Source organism: Muntiacus reevesi, chromosome 1, assembly GCF_963930625.1.
Source record: "Muntiacus reevesi chromosome 1, mMunRee1.1, whole genome shotgun sequence".
NCBI classification, from domain to species: Eukaryota; Metazoa; Chordata; class Mammalia; order Artiodactyla; family Cervidae; genus Muntiacus; species Muntiacus reevesi.
In genome coordinates this window covers 117,770,859-117,790,243 of record NC_089249.1, presented here as the reverse complement: position 1 = coordinate 117,790,243, position 19,385 = coordinate 117,770,859, and the positions used below count along the sequence as shown (strand labels likewise).

General features: G+C 36.6%; 1 protein-coding gene across 4 annotated transcripts in view; it reads left to right on the top strand.

The window, feature by feature from the left end:
• Positions 1–19,385, top strand: part of HS2ST1 (heparan sulfate 2-O-sulfotransferase 1) — a 171,165-nt gene that overhangs the window by 147,160 nt on the left and 4,620 nt on the right. For all 4 annotated transcript variants that reach the window (XM_065909640.1, XM_065909632.1, XM_065909649.1 and 1 more), the window contains exons 3-4: positions 2,797–2,882; positions 13,021–13,159. In XM_065909640.1, the coding sequence (XP_065765712.1) occupies positions 2,797–2,882; positions 13,021–13,159 (225 nt within the window). The remainder of the gene's footprint in view (positions 1–2,796; positions 2,883–13,020; positions 13,160–19,385) is intronic.

The window sequence follows — 19,385 nt, the reverse complement described above, 5'->3', positions numbered from 1 at the left end:
CTGCTCCTTTCAAGCCTTTTGGTCCCCCACGCCCCCCACCTTGTTTAAATTGGACAATAATGGATTAAAGAAATTAGCCAATGGTATAGAAGGATGATTGGACCAAAATCTGAGGTATGTTGTTCTTGGACTTCAGTTTCTGTATCTGTAAGATAAAGAGTACAGGATACCCTAGGCCCCTTCTACCTCTAAAATGCTGATTCTGCAGACAGGAAAGTTTGAGATCGGTGACGGCAGTGGATGCTTCATGCCTTGTTCTGTTCTGCCTTCACCAAACTTCCCTGAGTCCAGTGGAGGCACAACCCTTTTACTTATTTTATTACTTTCTGTGTTTCTTGGAATGCTTTGGTCCCAGAGTGCCTCAGGCATCCCTGTGTGGGCAGATGGAGAAGACTGGGTCGGCGGGGGCATTACGCTCCCGCCCCCGTCCTACTTTATATGTTGTGGTAGCGTGTGTGTGTGTGTGTGTGTGTGTGTGTGTGTGTGTGTGTGTGTGTGTGTGTTGTATATGTACGTGATAACCTTTAAACCGCTGTTCTAGTTCAGTATACTTTTTTCCCCCCATATCATGAAAGCAGTAACTGAGAGTATATCCTTGCTAAAGAGCGTCTGTAGACCTCAGGCCTCCTTTCGGGCACTACAGAAGGAGCTGCATGTTGGTAAAACCAAGAGCTAGGTCCTGGGTCCACACTTGCTGAAGGCTTGCTCCTCAGTGTCACCTACTGGCCTGGCCATGCTGTGGAGCCTTGTTAGAAGTGCAGAATCTTGGGCCCCACTCCAGACCTGCTGAGTCAGAATCTGCATTTTAACAAGAGCCCCAGATGATTCATTTGTACACTGAGTTTGGGAAGCCCAGTAGCAGTCCAGATCTCATCCAGCTTCCAGGGCGCTTCACCTCACATTGTAGGACACACAGCAGATGGAGTGTGTCTTTAGGAGAATTTAGTTTGATCTTGACCATCCTTTGTAAGGGTGGAGAAAAAAGGACACTTGAAGCTTATACCTGTCTTTCATCGCAGTGTTGTATGATCCTCTAACATTTGGCTTATGTAACTCTGTTTTCTCAGGTTTCAATCTGTCATTTCCTTTCATTTCCCTCTTATACATCACATCCATTTAAGTCTCAGCTTCTGAAGAGCTCAGCTGTTAGGTGTCTGAAGCACCCTTGAACCACCATCTCCCATTCCTATTCTCTTTGCCTTGTATTTCTTCCTCATTTGGGACTGAAATACTGAAACTGATTTTCACAGAATCAAAAGCTTGAATAATTTACCCTTAAGTAGAAATTATCAGGATTTTTCATATTCAACATGTAAACTTTTTTAAGGATTCAGTTTATGGGTTGAGTAGTATTTTATTTTCTATTTCCTTTTCATTTGCCATTTGATATTTTTATTCTATCTGATGTCTTGAAGAACAAATAGGAAAGAACCTGAGAATCTCAAGTCACATGTTTATTTGGCTCATTCGTTTTGGTGGGGACAAATTGTAAATATCTGCTGAAATATAATTGTGTATTCTCTAATACAACATAATTTTGTTATCTACATCCAATTTTCAGATTTTAAGAATGTGTGTGTGTGTGTGTGTGTGTAAGATAATGACATAAGGTTTTTTTCATTTCCCCTCCAAAAACTCCATTGTTTCTCTTAGTATTTGAGTTATAAATTGAGTTATAAATCATCCTTCCAGAGTCTTCCATTTTTCCTTAGTTCACATCCTCCAACAAAAGGCTGCTTCTGCACTGTTTCCCTATTCTGTTCCAACCAGTGGGCCTTATCCAGGAGCCATCATTCATTGCTATTAATTTATTGACTAACCTGGTAAGAAGTGCTCCAGAATATCACCATGTGACTAACTGTTGTACAGTGTAAACGAAGGATTGGTAAATTGTCAGAAGTATGCGATTGACAGTTCTGTGTTAGGGGCTGAGGTCACAGCTCACAGGTGCTTCCCCTGCAGTGTAGGGTGGTGGGCCCCCATCCTCAGCCATCCCCACCCTGTCTCTAGTCTCCAGAAGAGATTCTTAACCACTTGCTGTTGATCATGCAGAGATTTGATTATCAGAAATTTATATCATTTTTCTTTGAAGAATTAGGTATCACTATTTTGTAGGTGGTTTATCAAGTTCTATATTAACCAGTTCTTGAAACTTTTATATTTATACTTAAATTGTAGTATTAACTAATCTTTTGTATACTTTTAATTCTAGTAGATTAAAATAGTAATATTTAGATATTTGAAAAAATTTACCTTTTAGCTTTTTTATCAACAAGTTAATGATATTTGCTCAACCATATCATATCTGCTCTTAGTGGTTTAAAGTCTTCTGATCCTCATCTTTTCTTCACTCATTTGGTTTTAGGATTAGTTGATATTTGTTTTGTTAGTCATTAATAAATGAATTTTTATGAATAACAAGTCTCCGGAAGAAGAGATTTGCATAGACTATCCCCATATTGAATTGCTACCTGCTTCAGCTTGTGTGTTTGTATACCCTCCCCCCCCACCATATAAATGTACTCACTGTACAGTATTACAAATGGTTGCATTGTGCAATTTTGTTTTAAAGATCCTCTCACTCTTTTCTAAGAGTGGTGACAGTAGCTTCTCTATGATGCATTAGTAATTACAGGTCACACTATGCTTTTCTTAGTTGAAGCCTGTATTTCAAGCTCCATAATTGTCAAAGTAGTATGATCAGTTTTAAATGCCTAAATGAAAAGCATTTTGCTATCACCAAATTTCATTTTCTTTAAATTGTACTTAAGTAATGAATATGTTCTCCTTTTTTAGGTGCGCTTTGTAAAGAATATAACTTCCTGGAAAGAGATGAAACCAGGGTTTTATCATGGGCACATTTCTTATTTGGATTTTGCAAAGTAAGTTATACCCAAAATTATACACAAGAGAACATTTTGTACTTTAGCAACCTAAAAAGGGATAAAGTTATTAAATAATTGTGATTTTGATTTTTAAAAAAGTACTGGCTTGTGTTTGCCACTTTAGATATGTAATTTAAATATACCTTCTAGTGTTTTACTGCCCTCTAGTGTTCATAAATTGATTATTGTCATATTAATGTTAGAAATTTAAGGTAGATAAATTTAGGTAATGCCCTTTAAAGTTATTTATCATTATGTTTCTGCTTCATGTGCAATCAAATGACACTATTTTAGGAGAGTTCCAAGTTTTAACCTAGAAGCCAGTCGAATTATGACTTACCACATCATTGACTAAGAACAGAGAAAGCAAAGAAGCCTTTACCCAGTTATTGATAACCTGAAGTGTCTGCTTGTCAGCCAAGACACACTTCCCTTTTGGCTACTTTTAGCTTTACAACTGAGATATAAAAAGACTTTTTAAAAGTGATTTTTCTTTATAGTGATTTGCCTGAAACTGGACATAAATAACTCTCATTTTCCATGTTTTGGGGGATGCACAGGATCAAGGTATTCCTGTCGTAACTCTTTCAAGAAAAGTTAATAAAGTATAGGCCTTTGTACAGTATCCGAGCACTATGTCCCTCCCCCTAGAGTTTGTGCCACATTAAGTACTAATCAGAAGACTCATTAAAAGAAATATTTTAAATGTGTATAGTTTGGTAAATCTATTTAAACTTTTTTTTTTTGTAGCACATAGAATATTATTGTTGGAAAACCTCAAATGCAAATCTTTTCCCTAATAAAACTAATTTCAAAAACATTAAAAATATGTTTTTAAATATTATTTTTTGTTATGTGGACCATTTTTAAAGTCTTATTTGTTAGAGTATTGCTTCTGTTTTATTTTTTTGGCTGTGAGGCATGTGGAATCTTAACTTTCCTGATCAGGGATTGAACCCTCATTGGAAGGCAAAGTCGTAGCCACTGGACTGCCAGGGAAGTCCCCTACTTTTAAATTATTTAATCGTAGATGCATTTGCTCAGTCATTTCTTTAGCAGTCATGACTTCAGAGTAATATATCCCCTTGTATTTGACAACTTCAAAGAGCATTCTGTATAAAATCCAACAGTTAAATTGATGTCCCACTATCATTTCAACTTTTCAAATTTGAAAAGAAAAATAGTTGAATGAAATATTACAGATTCACATTGATAATAAATCTTAACTTTTTTGGAAAGCAAGTAATTAAAGGGAATCTCCCAAATCTTACATACATAAAAACAGTATATTCTTGTTTCTAGTTCCTTCCACAGCACTCAGGATCTTTCAGTAAAATATTAGCTTTAAAGTTAGATGTACATTTTTCTATAAATAATTCATACAGCAATATTGAAAACATTTTATAGGCAGCTTTAAAATAAACTAATTATTTTTCTTTGCAGAGGCACTGAACCAATTTCATAAACTTCATTCATATGTATATTTTCCCTCAGGGCTGCATTATCCTTCAATTGAATGTTTGTTACCCTTTCACCTAAATGATTTATTTTTTTTCCACACATAGCTTGGTTTCATACTTGAGGTTTTCATTATTAAAATAATATTGAGTGCTCTTGCTTTTGGCAAAAGTCTTATACTTAGAATGAAGCTCTGGTGTATGCTAGGGTTCTTACAGTTGAAAAAATACAAAGTTCTTGGAAAGATTAATCTCATGTATTAAATACTGACATGAACGTTTAAGAATTTGAATATTTTCATAATATGTTTCATTTTATTGGAAGCAAAAAGTATTGCGAGAAATTTTGATAGACCTTTACAAGATTTTAAATAAATACCTTAAAAAAATCAACTAGAGAAAATGTATTTTGATGTATATAGTCACAAACTATTTTAGATATAACTAGTATCTTTTAAAATGATTTTTAGTTTGACTGTCATACTCTCCACAAGTAAGGAAGAGAGGAAAGAAACATCACCTTACCAGTTTTTAAAATAGTTTATTCTTTAAAACGTATTCTTGACTGGTATAGTACCTTGTGGAGTCCATTAAAATACTTGCCTTCAAGAAAAAAATGGTCAAATTCGATGAAAGAAATATTTAATCACATAGCTTTTCAATTGCCTTAGCAGGAACACTAAAAAGAGTACAAACCCAGGAAACCTAAGCAGTAAGATGGACAAATAAAAATTGAAAAGTGCTTTCTAATTTAGACTGATCACAGGAAGCACACATTTTATTTGTAAACCCATATCTGTTCAAGCTATATTTTGGTTATGTTTATCTGCTTTTGTTTAGAACTTTAGAATAAGAACAAAAATACCTTCTTGTTATAGTTGTGTTCCTGTCCTATCTTGTCTTAACCTTATCCCATTCCTGTTTGTCTTAATCCTATTCTTATATTTTAAGCACATTTCCTAGTTCTTCCTTCCATTTTTCTATTTAGTGTTTAATTACTGTTTTTTTTAATTGGTGGACAAACCATTTTAAAATAATGTAAAATAATTACGAATTTAGATATTTTTGAGTGGAAAGAAAATTGTATAGGTTAAGACTTTTTTATAACCTAGGACACAATGTCCTAAGTTACCTACAGGCAGTATAAAGTTGAACAAGTTGCAGTTCTTATTTTCAGTGAGTTCACTGAAGCCCCCTTTTTCCCCTATAATTATCAGTTCATTATGGTTCATTATAAACAGTGAAAATATTCAGATTATTCTCCATTTAAAATTTATACCACTCATTTATTAGCAGTATCTACTACTCCCACTTTGATTTTCTTCATATTTTACAAAGAAGAATATTTGAACATTTTTCAAAAGCCTTTTTCAGAATATTTTCCCTTATCAAGAATAATGTCCTGCTGAAACTAATGCTGGTTTTGATCAGACCCTGCCAAGTTTGTTTGTTTGTTTGTTTGTTTTTTAATAATCTAGCTACCTAGGGTCATACATCATCATCCAGCCTTAGAAAGATATTTGGAAAAAATTTTTAATACAGCATTCAGTTTTATTCAGGCCCATGTGAGGTATGTACCTTTGTTGGTCATCCCCAGGAATGAGTATGGGCTGTCATCACCATCATTTTGGTTTCACTGTATCACCCCAGTTGTCTTTTTCACAACAACTGAGATGAATCAGTAAAGAAGCAGGTATGTCAGGATAAGAAACAAATAATTAAATGCTTCACCAGAGGGTAATAAAGTGTCAGTATTTTAGGCCGAGAGTTTATAATATATAGATTCTGTGCGATTGTCCCTTTTGCCTTATATTTCTCTGCTGAACCAGTTGAAGTTTGTACCACTTTCTACATCTTTTAGCAAAGCTGTCACAACACTGTAGAAACATTTAAAAAATTATTTTAATCATTCTAAGTAATAGATGAGAGTTGCCTTTTTACTGCTCTTGTATTACTAGCTCTTTTTGTGACATCGATCCTGTAGATGCTAAGAAGGAATCTCTCAGGTCAGCTGTGCCACGCCAAGTCACTTCAGTTGTGTCCAACTCTTTGTGACCCTGTAGTCAGATCTGCAGTTAAATCTCCCTCAGTCCCTTCCCAGCTCAGCAGTCTCAGACACCTGACTTTAGATGTTCAGTTTCCCATTTGTGGAATGAGGATAATTAACTACTCTATGGGTGGTTGTGAATATTGAAGTGTAGTATGAAGCAGTTGCACTTCACACAGAGCCATGTTAGCCAGTCCCTTAAAACTCTGATTTTGTTCAGTTACCTGATGGCTTACTGGTGTTTTCTTCTTCCTTTTTGAGTTTGTGCTGACCCTCCTTATTCCCAGCTCCAAATCAGGCATTGCTCAAGATTCCGTCTTTGCCTCCAGTATTGTCATTTGAGAACTTTACCCATTTTTATTTATCAAAGCATCCAAAGAAGAAACTTTAGAGTCATCTTGAATCACCCTTTTCTTTGCCACATGGATCTAGTCAGTCACCAAGTCTTTTTGAATGGCTTCTTAGTGTACTGCTTTTGATACTCATCCAGTTGGGTGCATGTGGTTAGTTCCTTACTGAGGAGTAGGGATGGAGACAGAACAATTTCTGTCCACCCACCGTTTCTGGACACTTGGGTTTTTTCCAGCTTTTGGTGATTATGAGTAAAGTTGCCGGAACATTTGCGTACACAACATTTGTGTGGACACAGTGTCTTCATTTCTCGTGTGTAAAACCTAGAAGTGAGATTGCTAGATTGTAAGACACTGCTAAGCAGTTTTCCCAGTGACTTTTATTATTTTGCTGTATATCCTCACTAGCATTTGGTAGTGTTAGACCACCCCTCCGATTTTAAAAAAATTGTGCCATTTTAATAGATGAATGCACATTTCAAGAAATAGTTATTTTAAAAATCTTTTGTTCTTCATATCATTATCATTGTGGGACCAATATCATATCATTGGAGATTGGACCAATCTTCATATCATTGTGGGACCAATAAACACCAAAAGGTTGTTCACTATTTTTGAAACAAGACAATGGGAATTTACTATAGCAAATTTGGAGGTTTCTATGAATGCTTTAGGGATAAGAGAGTCCAGAATAAATGTGCACAGTCCTCCGTTGTTATTTACAGTTTCCACATCTGTGAATTCATCTTACTGCAGATCAACTGTATATAAGTGTCCCTTGTGTGAGACTGCTACTTAACTTGAAATGTTAAATCTAGTGTGAAGCAGAAACCTCAGTGTAATAACTTCATGAAGACTCTTCAGCCCTCCTTCAGCTTCACCATCTTCTAGTTGTCAACATTCCTTTCAAATGTTCTGAGTGTGCACTTCTTTTAACTATTCTTGATGTTCATTCATCTGCCCAGGCTATATAGAGTGTGGGTGTAAAGAAATGTGCCTGGTTTGTCTTCCTTATTGTTATACCATGGATGCTAATACAGCAAGAATAAGGTTTCTTACCAACTTGCTGCTCAGATTATATTTTTTCCCTTTTGATCATCATTTAACATGACAGATTCTTACGAAATATGTTCTTCTCTTCCTAGAAAGATTGCATTTTAATGGGTCAATAATAGTTTAGTTTCCTGGAGTGAAGATGAGTTTTCTACTTTTCCATCTGAGCCCTCCTGAGGAATTACTCAGATGACTGGCCAGGGTTAAAGCTGAGTCTACAACTACAGAATGTATTTTTCCACTGGTATAAAACTACCTGGTTGGCCAGAGGTTTAAAGGTACAAATTTAAGAGGATGCTTGTTTCCTAACTAGTTGAGCTGAATGGTCCAGTGCTGTTTTATCATGCCTATTTTCAGTTATAATTCTTCGCTTCCATGTCTACATGCCCATACTCTGACTTATAAATAATAACTCTTATCCATTTTCAGAATAAGTTTACATAGATGTATCTCATTAAAATTATGTTTCACACAGATAAATGCCACCTAAAGCCATGCCCCAGAAAGTCATTTCCCAGATAGCAAGAAGAATTTTGTCAAATGCCATATCCCTCTTTCACTTCTACTTGGTAAGAATCACCATGTGTTCCACATTTCAGGGGCTAGGAGAAAACAGGAGGCATTGGTAGGAGATAGTCTGGGAGGAGGTAATTCCCAAGGGGATAGTTGAGGTGGATCAGTGGCTAATAATAGAGATGATAAAGGAGGTGCCCAGGGAATCTCACAATCTAAGATTGGAGTCATTGCCCCACTGTCCTGCCCTTTCCTGTTACAAGACTCTTGGCTCTCTCAGTTAAGGTAGCAGGTATGTATCTATCCCTAATGCCTTCCAACCCTCTTCTCACTAGTGAGTACACTGTTCCACAGAAAGGCCTTTGTAAGTAGCCAATTCACAACAGTTCATTCAGCCTAATTCTAATGTCCAACACCTGTCTGACATCATGCTAAACATTAATGATAAAGCTATGAACCAGAAAGAAAGTCTTCTGTCCTTACGGAGCTTCTACTCTGATACCTAATTTGACAATGCCATAATATTTGCAACAATATTGTTTCCTCTTCTAGAAATTATGAGAAAAATTTTACTGCATTGTTGTTGATTTTATAGGTTTATGAATTGCTCATTGAAAAAATACACCCCAAGCTCTGATCAACCAACTCACAAATTTAATAGAATAATATTTTACCAAAAAATTCTCTGATTAGTCCAGTTCAGTCACTCAGTCATGTCCAGCTCTTTGCAACCCCGTGGACTGCAACGTACCAGGCTTCCCTGTCCATCGCCAACTCCCAGAGCTTGCTCAAACTCACGTCCATCAAGTCAGTGATGCCATCCATCCATCAAGTTGGATGGCATCTCATCCTCTGTTATCCCCTTTTCTTCCCACCTTCAATCTTTCCCAGCATCAAAGTCTTTTCAAATGAGTCAGTTCTTCACATCCAGTGGCCAAAGTATTGGAGTTTCAGCTTCAGCATCTGTCCTTCCAATGAGTATTTGAGACTGATTTCCTTTAGGATTGACTGGTTTGATCTCTTTGCAGTCTAAGGGACTCTCAAGAGCCTTCTCCAACACCACAGTTCAAAAGCATCAATTCTTCAATGCTCAGTTTTCTTTATAGTCCAACTCTCACATCCATACATTACTACTGGAAAAACTGTTAACTTTGACTAGACAGACATTTGTTGGCAAAGTAATGTCTCTGCTTTTTAATATGCTGTCTAGGTTGGTCATAGCTTTTCTTCCAAGGAGTAAGCAGCTTTTAATTTCATGGCTGCAGTCACCATCTGCAGTGATTTGGGAGCCCAAGAAAATAAAGTCTGTCACTATTTCCATTGTTTCCCCATCTATTTGCATGAAGTGATGGGACCGGATGCCATAATCTTTGTTTTTTGAATGTTGAGTTTTTTTGTTGTTGTTTTTTTTTAAATATTATTTTATTAGTTGGAGGCCAATCACTTCACAACATTTCAGTGGGTTTTGTCATACATTGACATGAATCAGCCATATAGTTACACGTATTCCCCATCCCGATCCCCCCTCCCACCTCCCTCTCCACCCGACTCCTCAGGGTCCTCCCAGTGCACCAGGCCCGAGCACCTGACTCATGCATCCCACCTGGGCTGGTGGTCTGTTTCACCATAGATAATATACATGCTGTTCTTTCAAAACATCCCACCCGCACGTTCTCCCCCAGAGTTCAAAAGTCTGTTCTGTACTTCTGTGTCTCTTTTTCTGTTTTGCATATAGGGTTATCGCTACCATCTATCTAAATTCTGTATATATGTGTTAGTATACTGTAATGTTCTTTATCTTTCTGGCTTACTTCACTCTGTATAATGGGCTCCAGTTTCATCCATCTCATTAGAACTGATTCAAATGAAATCTCTTTAACGGCTGAGTAATATTCCATGGTGTATATGTACCACAGCTTCCTTATCCATTCATCTGCTGATGGGCATCTAGGTTGCTTCCATGTCCTGGCTATTATAAACAGTGCTGCGATGAACATTTGGGTGCACGTGTCTCTTTCAGATCTGGATTCCTCAGTGTGTATGCCCAGAAGTGGTATTGCTGGGTCATATGGCAGTTCTATTTCCAGTTTTTTAAGAAATCTCCACACTGTTTTCCATAGTGGCTGTACTAGTTTGCATTCCCACCAACAGTGTAAGAGGGTTCCCTTTTCTCCACACCCTCTCCAGCATTTATTGCTTGTAGACTTTTGGATAGCAGCCATCCTGACTGAATGTTGAGTTTTAAGCCACGCTTTTCACACTCCTCTTTCACTTTCATCAAGAGGCTCTAAAGTTCTCTCTAGTTTTCGGTATTTCCATGTGTACAAAAGATTTTAATGACTTAGACAAATGGCTTAATAGTGAGATAAAGGACTGGAATTCAACAGAGTTGACCCCTTTTTACACACAAAGCATTTCTCACAGAACACAACCTGTTTATAAATTAGAAATGTCCTGTTCAGTTACTTTTCAATTATTCAAAGGCTGAGAGAAGCAAGTTCTATCTAGGCATCTTGCTTTTTTTCTTCTGTGGTCTCTTTTCACTACTTATTTGCGTAAGAATTTAGTATAAAATATTTATAGAATGTTTGTGTGTGTGTGTAAGACATTTATTGTAACAGGCAAAAGTAAGTGGGAAATATGAAACTGGTTAGGTTAGCTATGTGCTTTTTGGGTGCCTTTAAATTTTAGTAAGAAGGGAAATTTAAGCTATAAGTCCATGGAGTCCCAAAGAGCTGGCCATGACTGAGTGACTGGGCACGCACACACACATGTTGATTACAATCACAATGCTGTACCTTAGATTCCATATCGTGACACTTCTCTGCTGACTCAGGCTCTCTTCTGATGCTTATAGTGCCCTACAAAGCCCACGTGGTCTGCACTTCCCCCACCATCACCTCCATTTCTCTCCTCTCTCATGCTCTGTCATTACCCCTTCCTGATGCTGCCTCAGCCATTTTGACCCCCTTGTTGATTCTCAAAAATGCCCAGGACTTAGCTGTTTTAGGGCCTTCCTGCTTGAAGTCTTATCTTCCTGGAGCACTTTCTCCCAGATATTGACGGGGCTCTCTTCTCATCACATAATAATAGTGCTGTGGTGGTTTAGTCTTGTCCAACTCTTGCAATCCCATGGACTGCAGCCTGCCATGCTCCTCTGTCCATGGGATTCTCCAGGCAAGAATACTGGAGAGGGTTGCCATTTCCTTCTCCAAAGGATCTTCCTGCCCAGGGATTGAACCAGGATCGAACCTGGGTCTCCTGCATTGCAGGCAGATTCTTACTGACTTAACTATGAGGGAAGCCAAATATTTTTAAAAAATGTAATAATAGTGCTGCCTCCCTGGAAAACCCTAGTTTAAATTTTACTGTCCCTCCTTCTCCCTGTTCTCTTTCACTGCATCATTTCTCTCCTTAGTATTTTTACCATTAAGATATTTACTTATTTATTAGTTTACATTCTGTCTCTCCCAAGTAGAATGTTAACTTTGTCAAGACAAGGAATTTTGCCTTTTTTCCCCCCATTATTGTTTTCCTAATATTAAAATAGTTCCTGGCATGTATTAGATACACAAAAAAGTATTTTTTTGAATGATTGAATTAATAAAAAGAATAGGGAAATGCGAATGGCATTCTAGTTAAGGAAGACAATGAGCAAAGGCATGTATTGAGAACTGGGAGTAAGTATGTTAGATTGGTGGGAGGTAGAAGAGGTGGACCTAATTATAACCGATAGATGATTTCTTATTTGTGGAGAGTTGAAAATAAAATTAGATCAATAAGGTGGAACCCAAGACATAAGGCAAGCAGATATTAACAACCAAGCAAAGGAGTTTGGGTTTGATGTCAACATAAACAGTGGTATCTCAGGTTCCTAAGGAGAATGATCTAATCAATGGTGTTTTAGGAAATATCGGTTGAGAATTGGCATGAAGGTAAATCGAAAGGGAGAGAGATTGGATGCAAGGAAACTATTATTATTACAAAGCCACCAATTATCACAGTACTCTAAGCAAGAGGCCTGTGAAGAGGGCGGTTATGACAGGGAAGGAAGTGATGAAGACAGATCAAATCTGTGGAAAACCTACAAAAGAAAAAATCAGAAGAACTTGGTAATTGTGTTAAATGAAGAATAAAGGAAAGTGGAGAGTTGGGGTAACACTAAAGTCAAGGCTGAGATAAGTGAGGATGTGAAAACAGGAACCAGCTAGACAGTTCTAGGGTCTACAAGGATTACTAAAGTAAACACGTGTGTTCCTTCAACTCTCTTCATTCCCTAAGCAATGACTAATGCTGAAGACTTAATGTCTTCATTTCCATCTGGTTTTTAAAATTAGCACCGCAGAGGGTAAGCTCAAATGGTCACACTTGTATGAACTTCTGCTGTGTCCATAAATACAGTTACCTAGTTTGGTGGTCCAGAAATGAGAACTCTTTGCTATATAAAATTGAAATGTTTTATGTAATTCTTGCTAGTAAAATTTAAGATTATTTGTCATTCAATTTTCCCCTCTCTCCTGTATCTTCAGTTGTAATTTTAATATTACTTTATTGTAATATAAATAATCATGAAATATTTCCCAATCTCCATGTACTCTATTTAAATTAATTCATATTTTTTCCATACAGAATTAATACCTCAAACTTATAATTTCAGGACATCCCAAACAGAATGAAAGTGTTGATTTCACCATTTAAATTTTATTCTATTTCAGATTTGGAGTGAAGAAAAAGCCTATTTACATCAATGTCATAAGGGATCCTATTGAGAGGCTAGTTTCTTACTATTACTTTCTGAGATTTGGAGATGATTATAGACCAGGATTAAGAAGACGAAAACAAGGAGACAAAAAGGTAGTATTTTAGCTTCAAAATTTTTATAAAGGTAATTGTTTATGAATTGCATGCAATGAACAGTGAATGCTTTTAAAATTTATTACTGATTATAAATATATTACTTGCTTATTGTGGAACATTTCTAAAGAACCACACAACAAAGTATGAAGAAGCAAAAATAAAACTATTTTGTAGTTGATATTTTGGAATGTATATTTTGTCCTTTTAGAAAGTATTTTACTTTTGTTCCAGGGCTGAATATTTGTTTTATTATAGCCCTGTTAACAGTTTTCTATGAGCTCACTATAGCTGTTCATGAGTATGACATATTTGATATATACTTTGATTCTCTAAATCTTGATGAAGGGAGTTGACACTGATTTGTGTTCATCTGTTTGAGTACACTGTTTGGCTAAAACCGCTATTTTTTTCAGGCAAGATGAAAATAATAGCTCAGCAGAGTTCTTACTTAGCAGGTTCAGATTTGAGTTGTCTTCTATTGAAGTGAATCCTCCAGAGCAGCCCCAGACTTGCTTTCCTAAGAAACCAAACTCTGTCACTTTTTTTGTGGAACACCTTTGTTGGGACCAGCCTGCAACCACCCTCTCGTGCCTCATCTTCTCCCCTCAAGCGCCCAGTGCCTCAGCCTCCCAAAATGTCACATTGCTCCAAATGTATTAATCCCTTCGTACTTTTTGCACACGTTTTGTTCCCTGTGTTTAGAATGTCTCTCCTTCACTCTGGAAAACTCTTTGTCCACCTTTAAGATCCGGCTCAAGTGTTACCTCTTTCATAGAGTCTTTTCTAGCAGAGAGCCATGTCCTTTTCAGCGCTCCCAGAGCACCCCATTCGTGTCACTATTTTTTAAATATTTATTTTGTGGTACTTGAATTATTTGTTTACATATATGTCTTCTCCAGAATGCTGTGAACTTCCGGAAGTAGGGATTATACTTCATTCACCTTTGTTGACACCACATCTACTATGATGCTTAGGTCATCTATAAACACTTAGCAAGTGGCTCAGTGAGAGAATTCTGCACCTTTTAAACCTAGTGTTGCATAGCAGTGATGCTGGATACTTGATGTATTATAGTAATTAACATCCAACAATTAATGTTTTCCTAAGTTAGTGCCCTCTGTTGCATGAGAAGGCAGTGGAATTTTTTTGTTTTAGATTTACCTTTTCGTTTTTTAGAATTTGCTATTTCTTTCCTTGGTCTCAAAGCTTTAGGCAGAAGTACTGATCCAAACAGTACCCTTTTTTTCCCAGTGGACACTGAAAAAAAACTCTTAGTTTTATTTAATTGTCTAGAAAAAAAATATACTTATGTTACTATGGAAAGTCTGCAAAATTTTGTAAACTCTAGTAATATAACTCTTTTGTGACCTAATACTTTAAAATTTATCAGTAGTTATTTCTAAATTCACTTCAGTGCCAACTGCTTCCTTTCTTTTTTTAATTTTATCCCTATCATTTACACTAGCTCTTACTCAGTAATTGTCAGTATCCATCTCCCTCCTTCAGCTAAAGGAATATTAATGTTGGTAAGGAAAAGATTCACAGTCACATAGGTTCCTACATCCACCATTTGTCATGTCAGCCCTGGATACCATGGTTTTGTGGTTGTTATCCTATTTCATTTGGGGAATTAGGTAATAATACTACTTAATATAGTAAACAATAACAGCTCACATCTATTGAGTGTTTATTGTGTATCAAGCTCTTTTTTAAGCCACATGCCATATATCATTTCAGGTGATCCATACAGTAATTTTATAGGATAGTTGCTGTTATTTCTCCATTTTACATTTTAAATATGAGAGCAGTAGGGCCTACAGATGCAGATAGCCTTTTTTTAAAGCAGAAATCAAGGGGGAGCTCACTCTCAGCTTCCAATTTTCTATAGAAAATGTGAAGCAAGATCATTTGTAGAAAAGGGTATGAATGTAAATGCCATCACTACCAAGCGTCAAATTTTGTTTAATTATTGACCTTCAATTATAGGAATTGAATATTTAAGCTAATAATCTAAATGAATCTAGTTGTTTAAGTGAAAAAGGTGATTATAACTTTGTTTCTCTACTATGCTGAACTGAGTTTTGTGGGAGAAGAAGAGATCTGGACTGGAGTGTTTTTATTTCATTTGTTTGTTTTTATTTTGTATTTTAAGACCTTGAAGTTTTATCAGTGTAAAACATTTATTTATAGAAAATTCCATTTCTGAAATGTGACCCAAATGTTTAGGAGAAGGCTAATAGAAGTTAGCAAACCAGTGGGAAAATTCTGGTGGCCAGCATTTGAGTGACTGTCAACTTCTGTGATGTGATGTGAGTAGAGAAAAACCCAAGGGCTAGCGTCACTGTTGGAAGTCAGTGGAGTAGTTCATCTCGATTAAGACCTCGGTGCATTCACTCAAGTTTTACATAGTAAAGATGGTTTTGAGTTGTGTTAACTTGATTTCTCTCACTTGGTTTACTTTTTTCATCACATATTTATAGAGAAATAGCAGAGGACTTCCCTTGCAATCGAGTGGTTAAGACTCTGCTTTCAATGCAGGGAATATGGGTTCAACACCTGGTTAGGGAACTAAGATCCCACACACGTTGTAGCTTAAAAAATATAAATGATAAAAGAGCTAGGACTTCTGTTGTACACTAAGATCTGGCACACACATGTATGTTCACCAATTTCTGATTGTTTATAGTTATCTTTTTTTTATATCTTCCTTGTTATTGGTCTTCTTTGTGTTGTTTCTTTTAAGTTGATAGGAGTGAAGCACCTCTGCCATATGATAAGAAGGAACTATAAAGGAGGCAAAACCCAAACTTTTTTTTCCACTTTTATATTGTCTAATAAAATGTGTGGTAGGTGAATTAGGGTAAATGCTAAGCTTTTAAAACAGAAATTCAGATGTTTAGATAGATTTTTTTTCCTGTCACACATAAAAGCCTAAAGGTGAGGGGCCCAGGATCTTAGAGCAGCTTTGCTCTGCACTGTCATTCAGGGAGCGAGGTTCCTGCCATATTGTTACACTCCTGCCCTTCAGGGGCTTGCCCTTACATGCTTGGTTAAATTTGGGTCACCACAGCATCTGCCTTCTAGCTCGTGGGAAGAAGGAAAGTAGAGGCCCACCAGTGTCCTTTTAACTAAGTGACCCAGAACTTGCTCACATTACTTCTGCCCCCAGCTGACTGGCAAAACTTAGTCATATGGCCACACCTAACTGCAGGAGAAGCTAAACATTGAGATTGAAAGAAGGGAAGAGTGGATTTTGGTGGTAAATCTGTCTCCCAGAGTAGGCTAGCAGATTTTAAAGTGAAGTGAAGTCGCTCAGTTGTGTCCGACTCTTTGTAACTCCATGGACTGTAGCCTACTAGGCTCCTCCATCCATGGGATTTTCCAGGCAAGAATACTGGAGTGGGTTGCCATTTCCTTCTCCAGGAGATCTTCCTGATCCAGGGATTGAACCTGGGTCTCCCACATTGTAGGCAGATGCTTTACCATCTGAGCCACCAGGGAAACTTTTTAGCAGACTTTAAGCTACTGGCCAAAAGTAAACTTGAAGATTATCAGCACATTTGCTTTGTTTGAGCAACAAATACTTTCAGCAGTTTAGAACATAGGAAGTGGGAGTTGGCTAACTTGAGAACTTGGGTTAAAATAGCCATCCCACATGCTTACTCATTAATCAGTTTTTATTCCAATAGTGGATATTTTAATTCCCAAATTTGTCTATATAGTGACTCTCTGGAAACTTTTAATACCGCAACCTCTTTTAATACCCTAATTTCTTACATTTAAACAAAATCTAATGTCTGAATTTTACACACACAAAATGGTGGTACAGTTTGTGAGTTCATCCACAATCACCTTAGTAATTCGTTTCTTTTCTATCTGAGACTCTATTCAGGCAGAGGTATAATGAAGCAGAGCACCTCTTCTGAGTTTCAGAGGAACTATACTATGATCTGGGATTCGTTTAAAACTGAAATTGAATAGGCTTGGAATCAGAAACCTTCTGATATATCATCACTTGGTTTATTGGAACCTGGAACATGGTAGAGATAGATACATAGGTTTTGTTTTTATGAGCTACAAGTTGGCATAAAGGATAATAAAACCACTTTTTAGAAAGTGACTTAGACAGCAAATCTAAATAGACCATCTGGTAAATTTCAGAAATAATATAATGGCCATGGAAATGGGGTTGATTGAGTCTTAAGTATAAACTGAGATGTTTTCATTTTAAAAAATAGAGTGATGTGGGGGCGTGTGGTGTGTTGGGCGGGGAAGGGAATCCTAAGATAATTTTGGAGAACTTTAAGGAACTGTAAAAATGCTTCATGAAAAAATGTTACCACCCCTGTCTTCATCTCAACCAGAATTGTGCCTTTAATACTCATGCAAAATCACCGAAGTGCAGTCTTCCTCAGCCATTTACAAATATTGATTGTGCAAGCAACTGATGTAACAATATATTGTATGCTATGGAGGACACAAATCCATACTGCGTGATCCCTCCAAGAAGTTTTTCTGTAGTTTGGAATATATATAAATATATATATATATATATTTTTTTTTTTTTTCCAAAGTACATGAAACAAGTTCTTTAGATAAAGATGTCTATATAGATATACATACCTGATCCTAAGAGTTGACTATTACAGGGCAGTATATAATTAATTTATATGAGTTTAAAAGAATGAGTGACCTGAGGCCAGAGTAGTCATTGGAAAGATAGTGTCTTATCTGTTAGATTAGCAGAGGAAAGCACTTTCAGAGGAAGAAAATGTATTTAGCAAAAATATATAGATCTGCAGGAACATATGACTTGCTTGAGAAACTATAGAACAGGTTAGTCTGGTAAAGAAGTTATACATAGAGATAAGATTAGCACATTGAAGTCAGAGTATGAAGCATTCTTTAAAGCCAGGATAGAGAGTTTGTGTCTTCTTTCTTTCAATATATTAGAAGCTGTGTACATTTTCTGAGTAGAGGATGTAGTGACTACTTAGACCATCTGGTGGTCCAAGAACAGATTGAAGGAAGAGAGGAAACAGAACCTGATTAGAAAGTGATTGTAAGGATGGAGAAATGACATTATGAGATCCTGATGAAAGTAAGATTGAAAAAAAAAAGAAAAAAGATGGAAAGACATTACCTCGAGGAAGTTAAGTGAAGGAGAGAAAAAATTAAGAAATGTTCTGAGATCTGGAGTCTGAATTACAAGGGGCAGTATTGTTGTATTGCCAGAAATACAAAATATGTGGTAATACTGGAAACTCAATGAAAAGGCACACTAGGTATCAGAAGATATGTAAGAAGTGATTCATCTAGGGGTACAGATTTGGAAAGCTTCTGCCTGGAAATCATAAATTATTACAAGGAAGTGTGATTAAGCTAAGGAAAGATGTAGGTAAGAAAAGACATCTGAATTTCCATACTTGGTAGAAGGACCAAAACATGCCTTAAAAGAAGATAATGATAGTATGTTCAGAAAGGTACAGAGACGCAACAAAAAGCCCAAAAGGGCAGTGTTCAAAGAAATAGACAAATGCTATGGAGGTCAAGGAAAATAAGAACCAATAAAACTTTGTATTTGACTGTTAGGGAGGACAGGTGGGGAGAGAGAGACAGACATGGATACATCCCATTTATTTAATGGTTATAATGAGCCAACCAGTCTTTGTGGTAGATTGTTTTACATCCATCATTTTATTTATTCCTCAAAATAAGACTATGTCCTTGGTTTTTAGATGAAGAGACTAACACAAAACTTAAGTTTTCTGGTTCAAGATTCAAGCCTAAGTCATAAAACTTTCCTATATCATGGCGAAGGCCGTCTGTAAAAGAAATGGACAAATCATTTGTGGACTGCAGTTTGCTGTTGTCTCTTAAATGTTGCCAGAATAAAGATAATTATCCCACTATTCCTCTATTCATAGTCTTATCTAAGGATTTGGGGTCCTATTCTCAATAGAGTTTTGGTTGAAAGAGACCTTTTAATTTATCTACTTTTATATGAAATGTATTAGAAAGTGAGGTTTAGAGACCATAATGACTTACTGAAGATAAGGTCACACCTGGTTCTAGAAACTCAGAAGTCTGGACTCTGGATGCATTCTCTTCTACTCTTTCATGTTCTCTCTTTTCAGAATTAACAGGTGGTATTTATAGATGACTACTGCCACAGCCTGAGCTCCTAAGTTTGTTCTCTGGCATTTTAACATCATTTCAGATA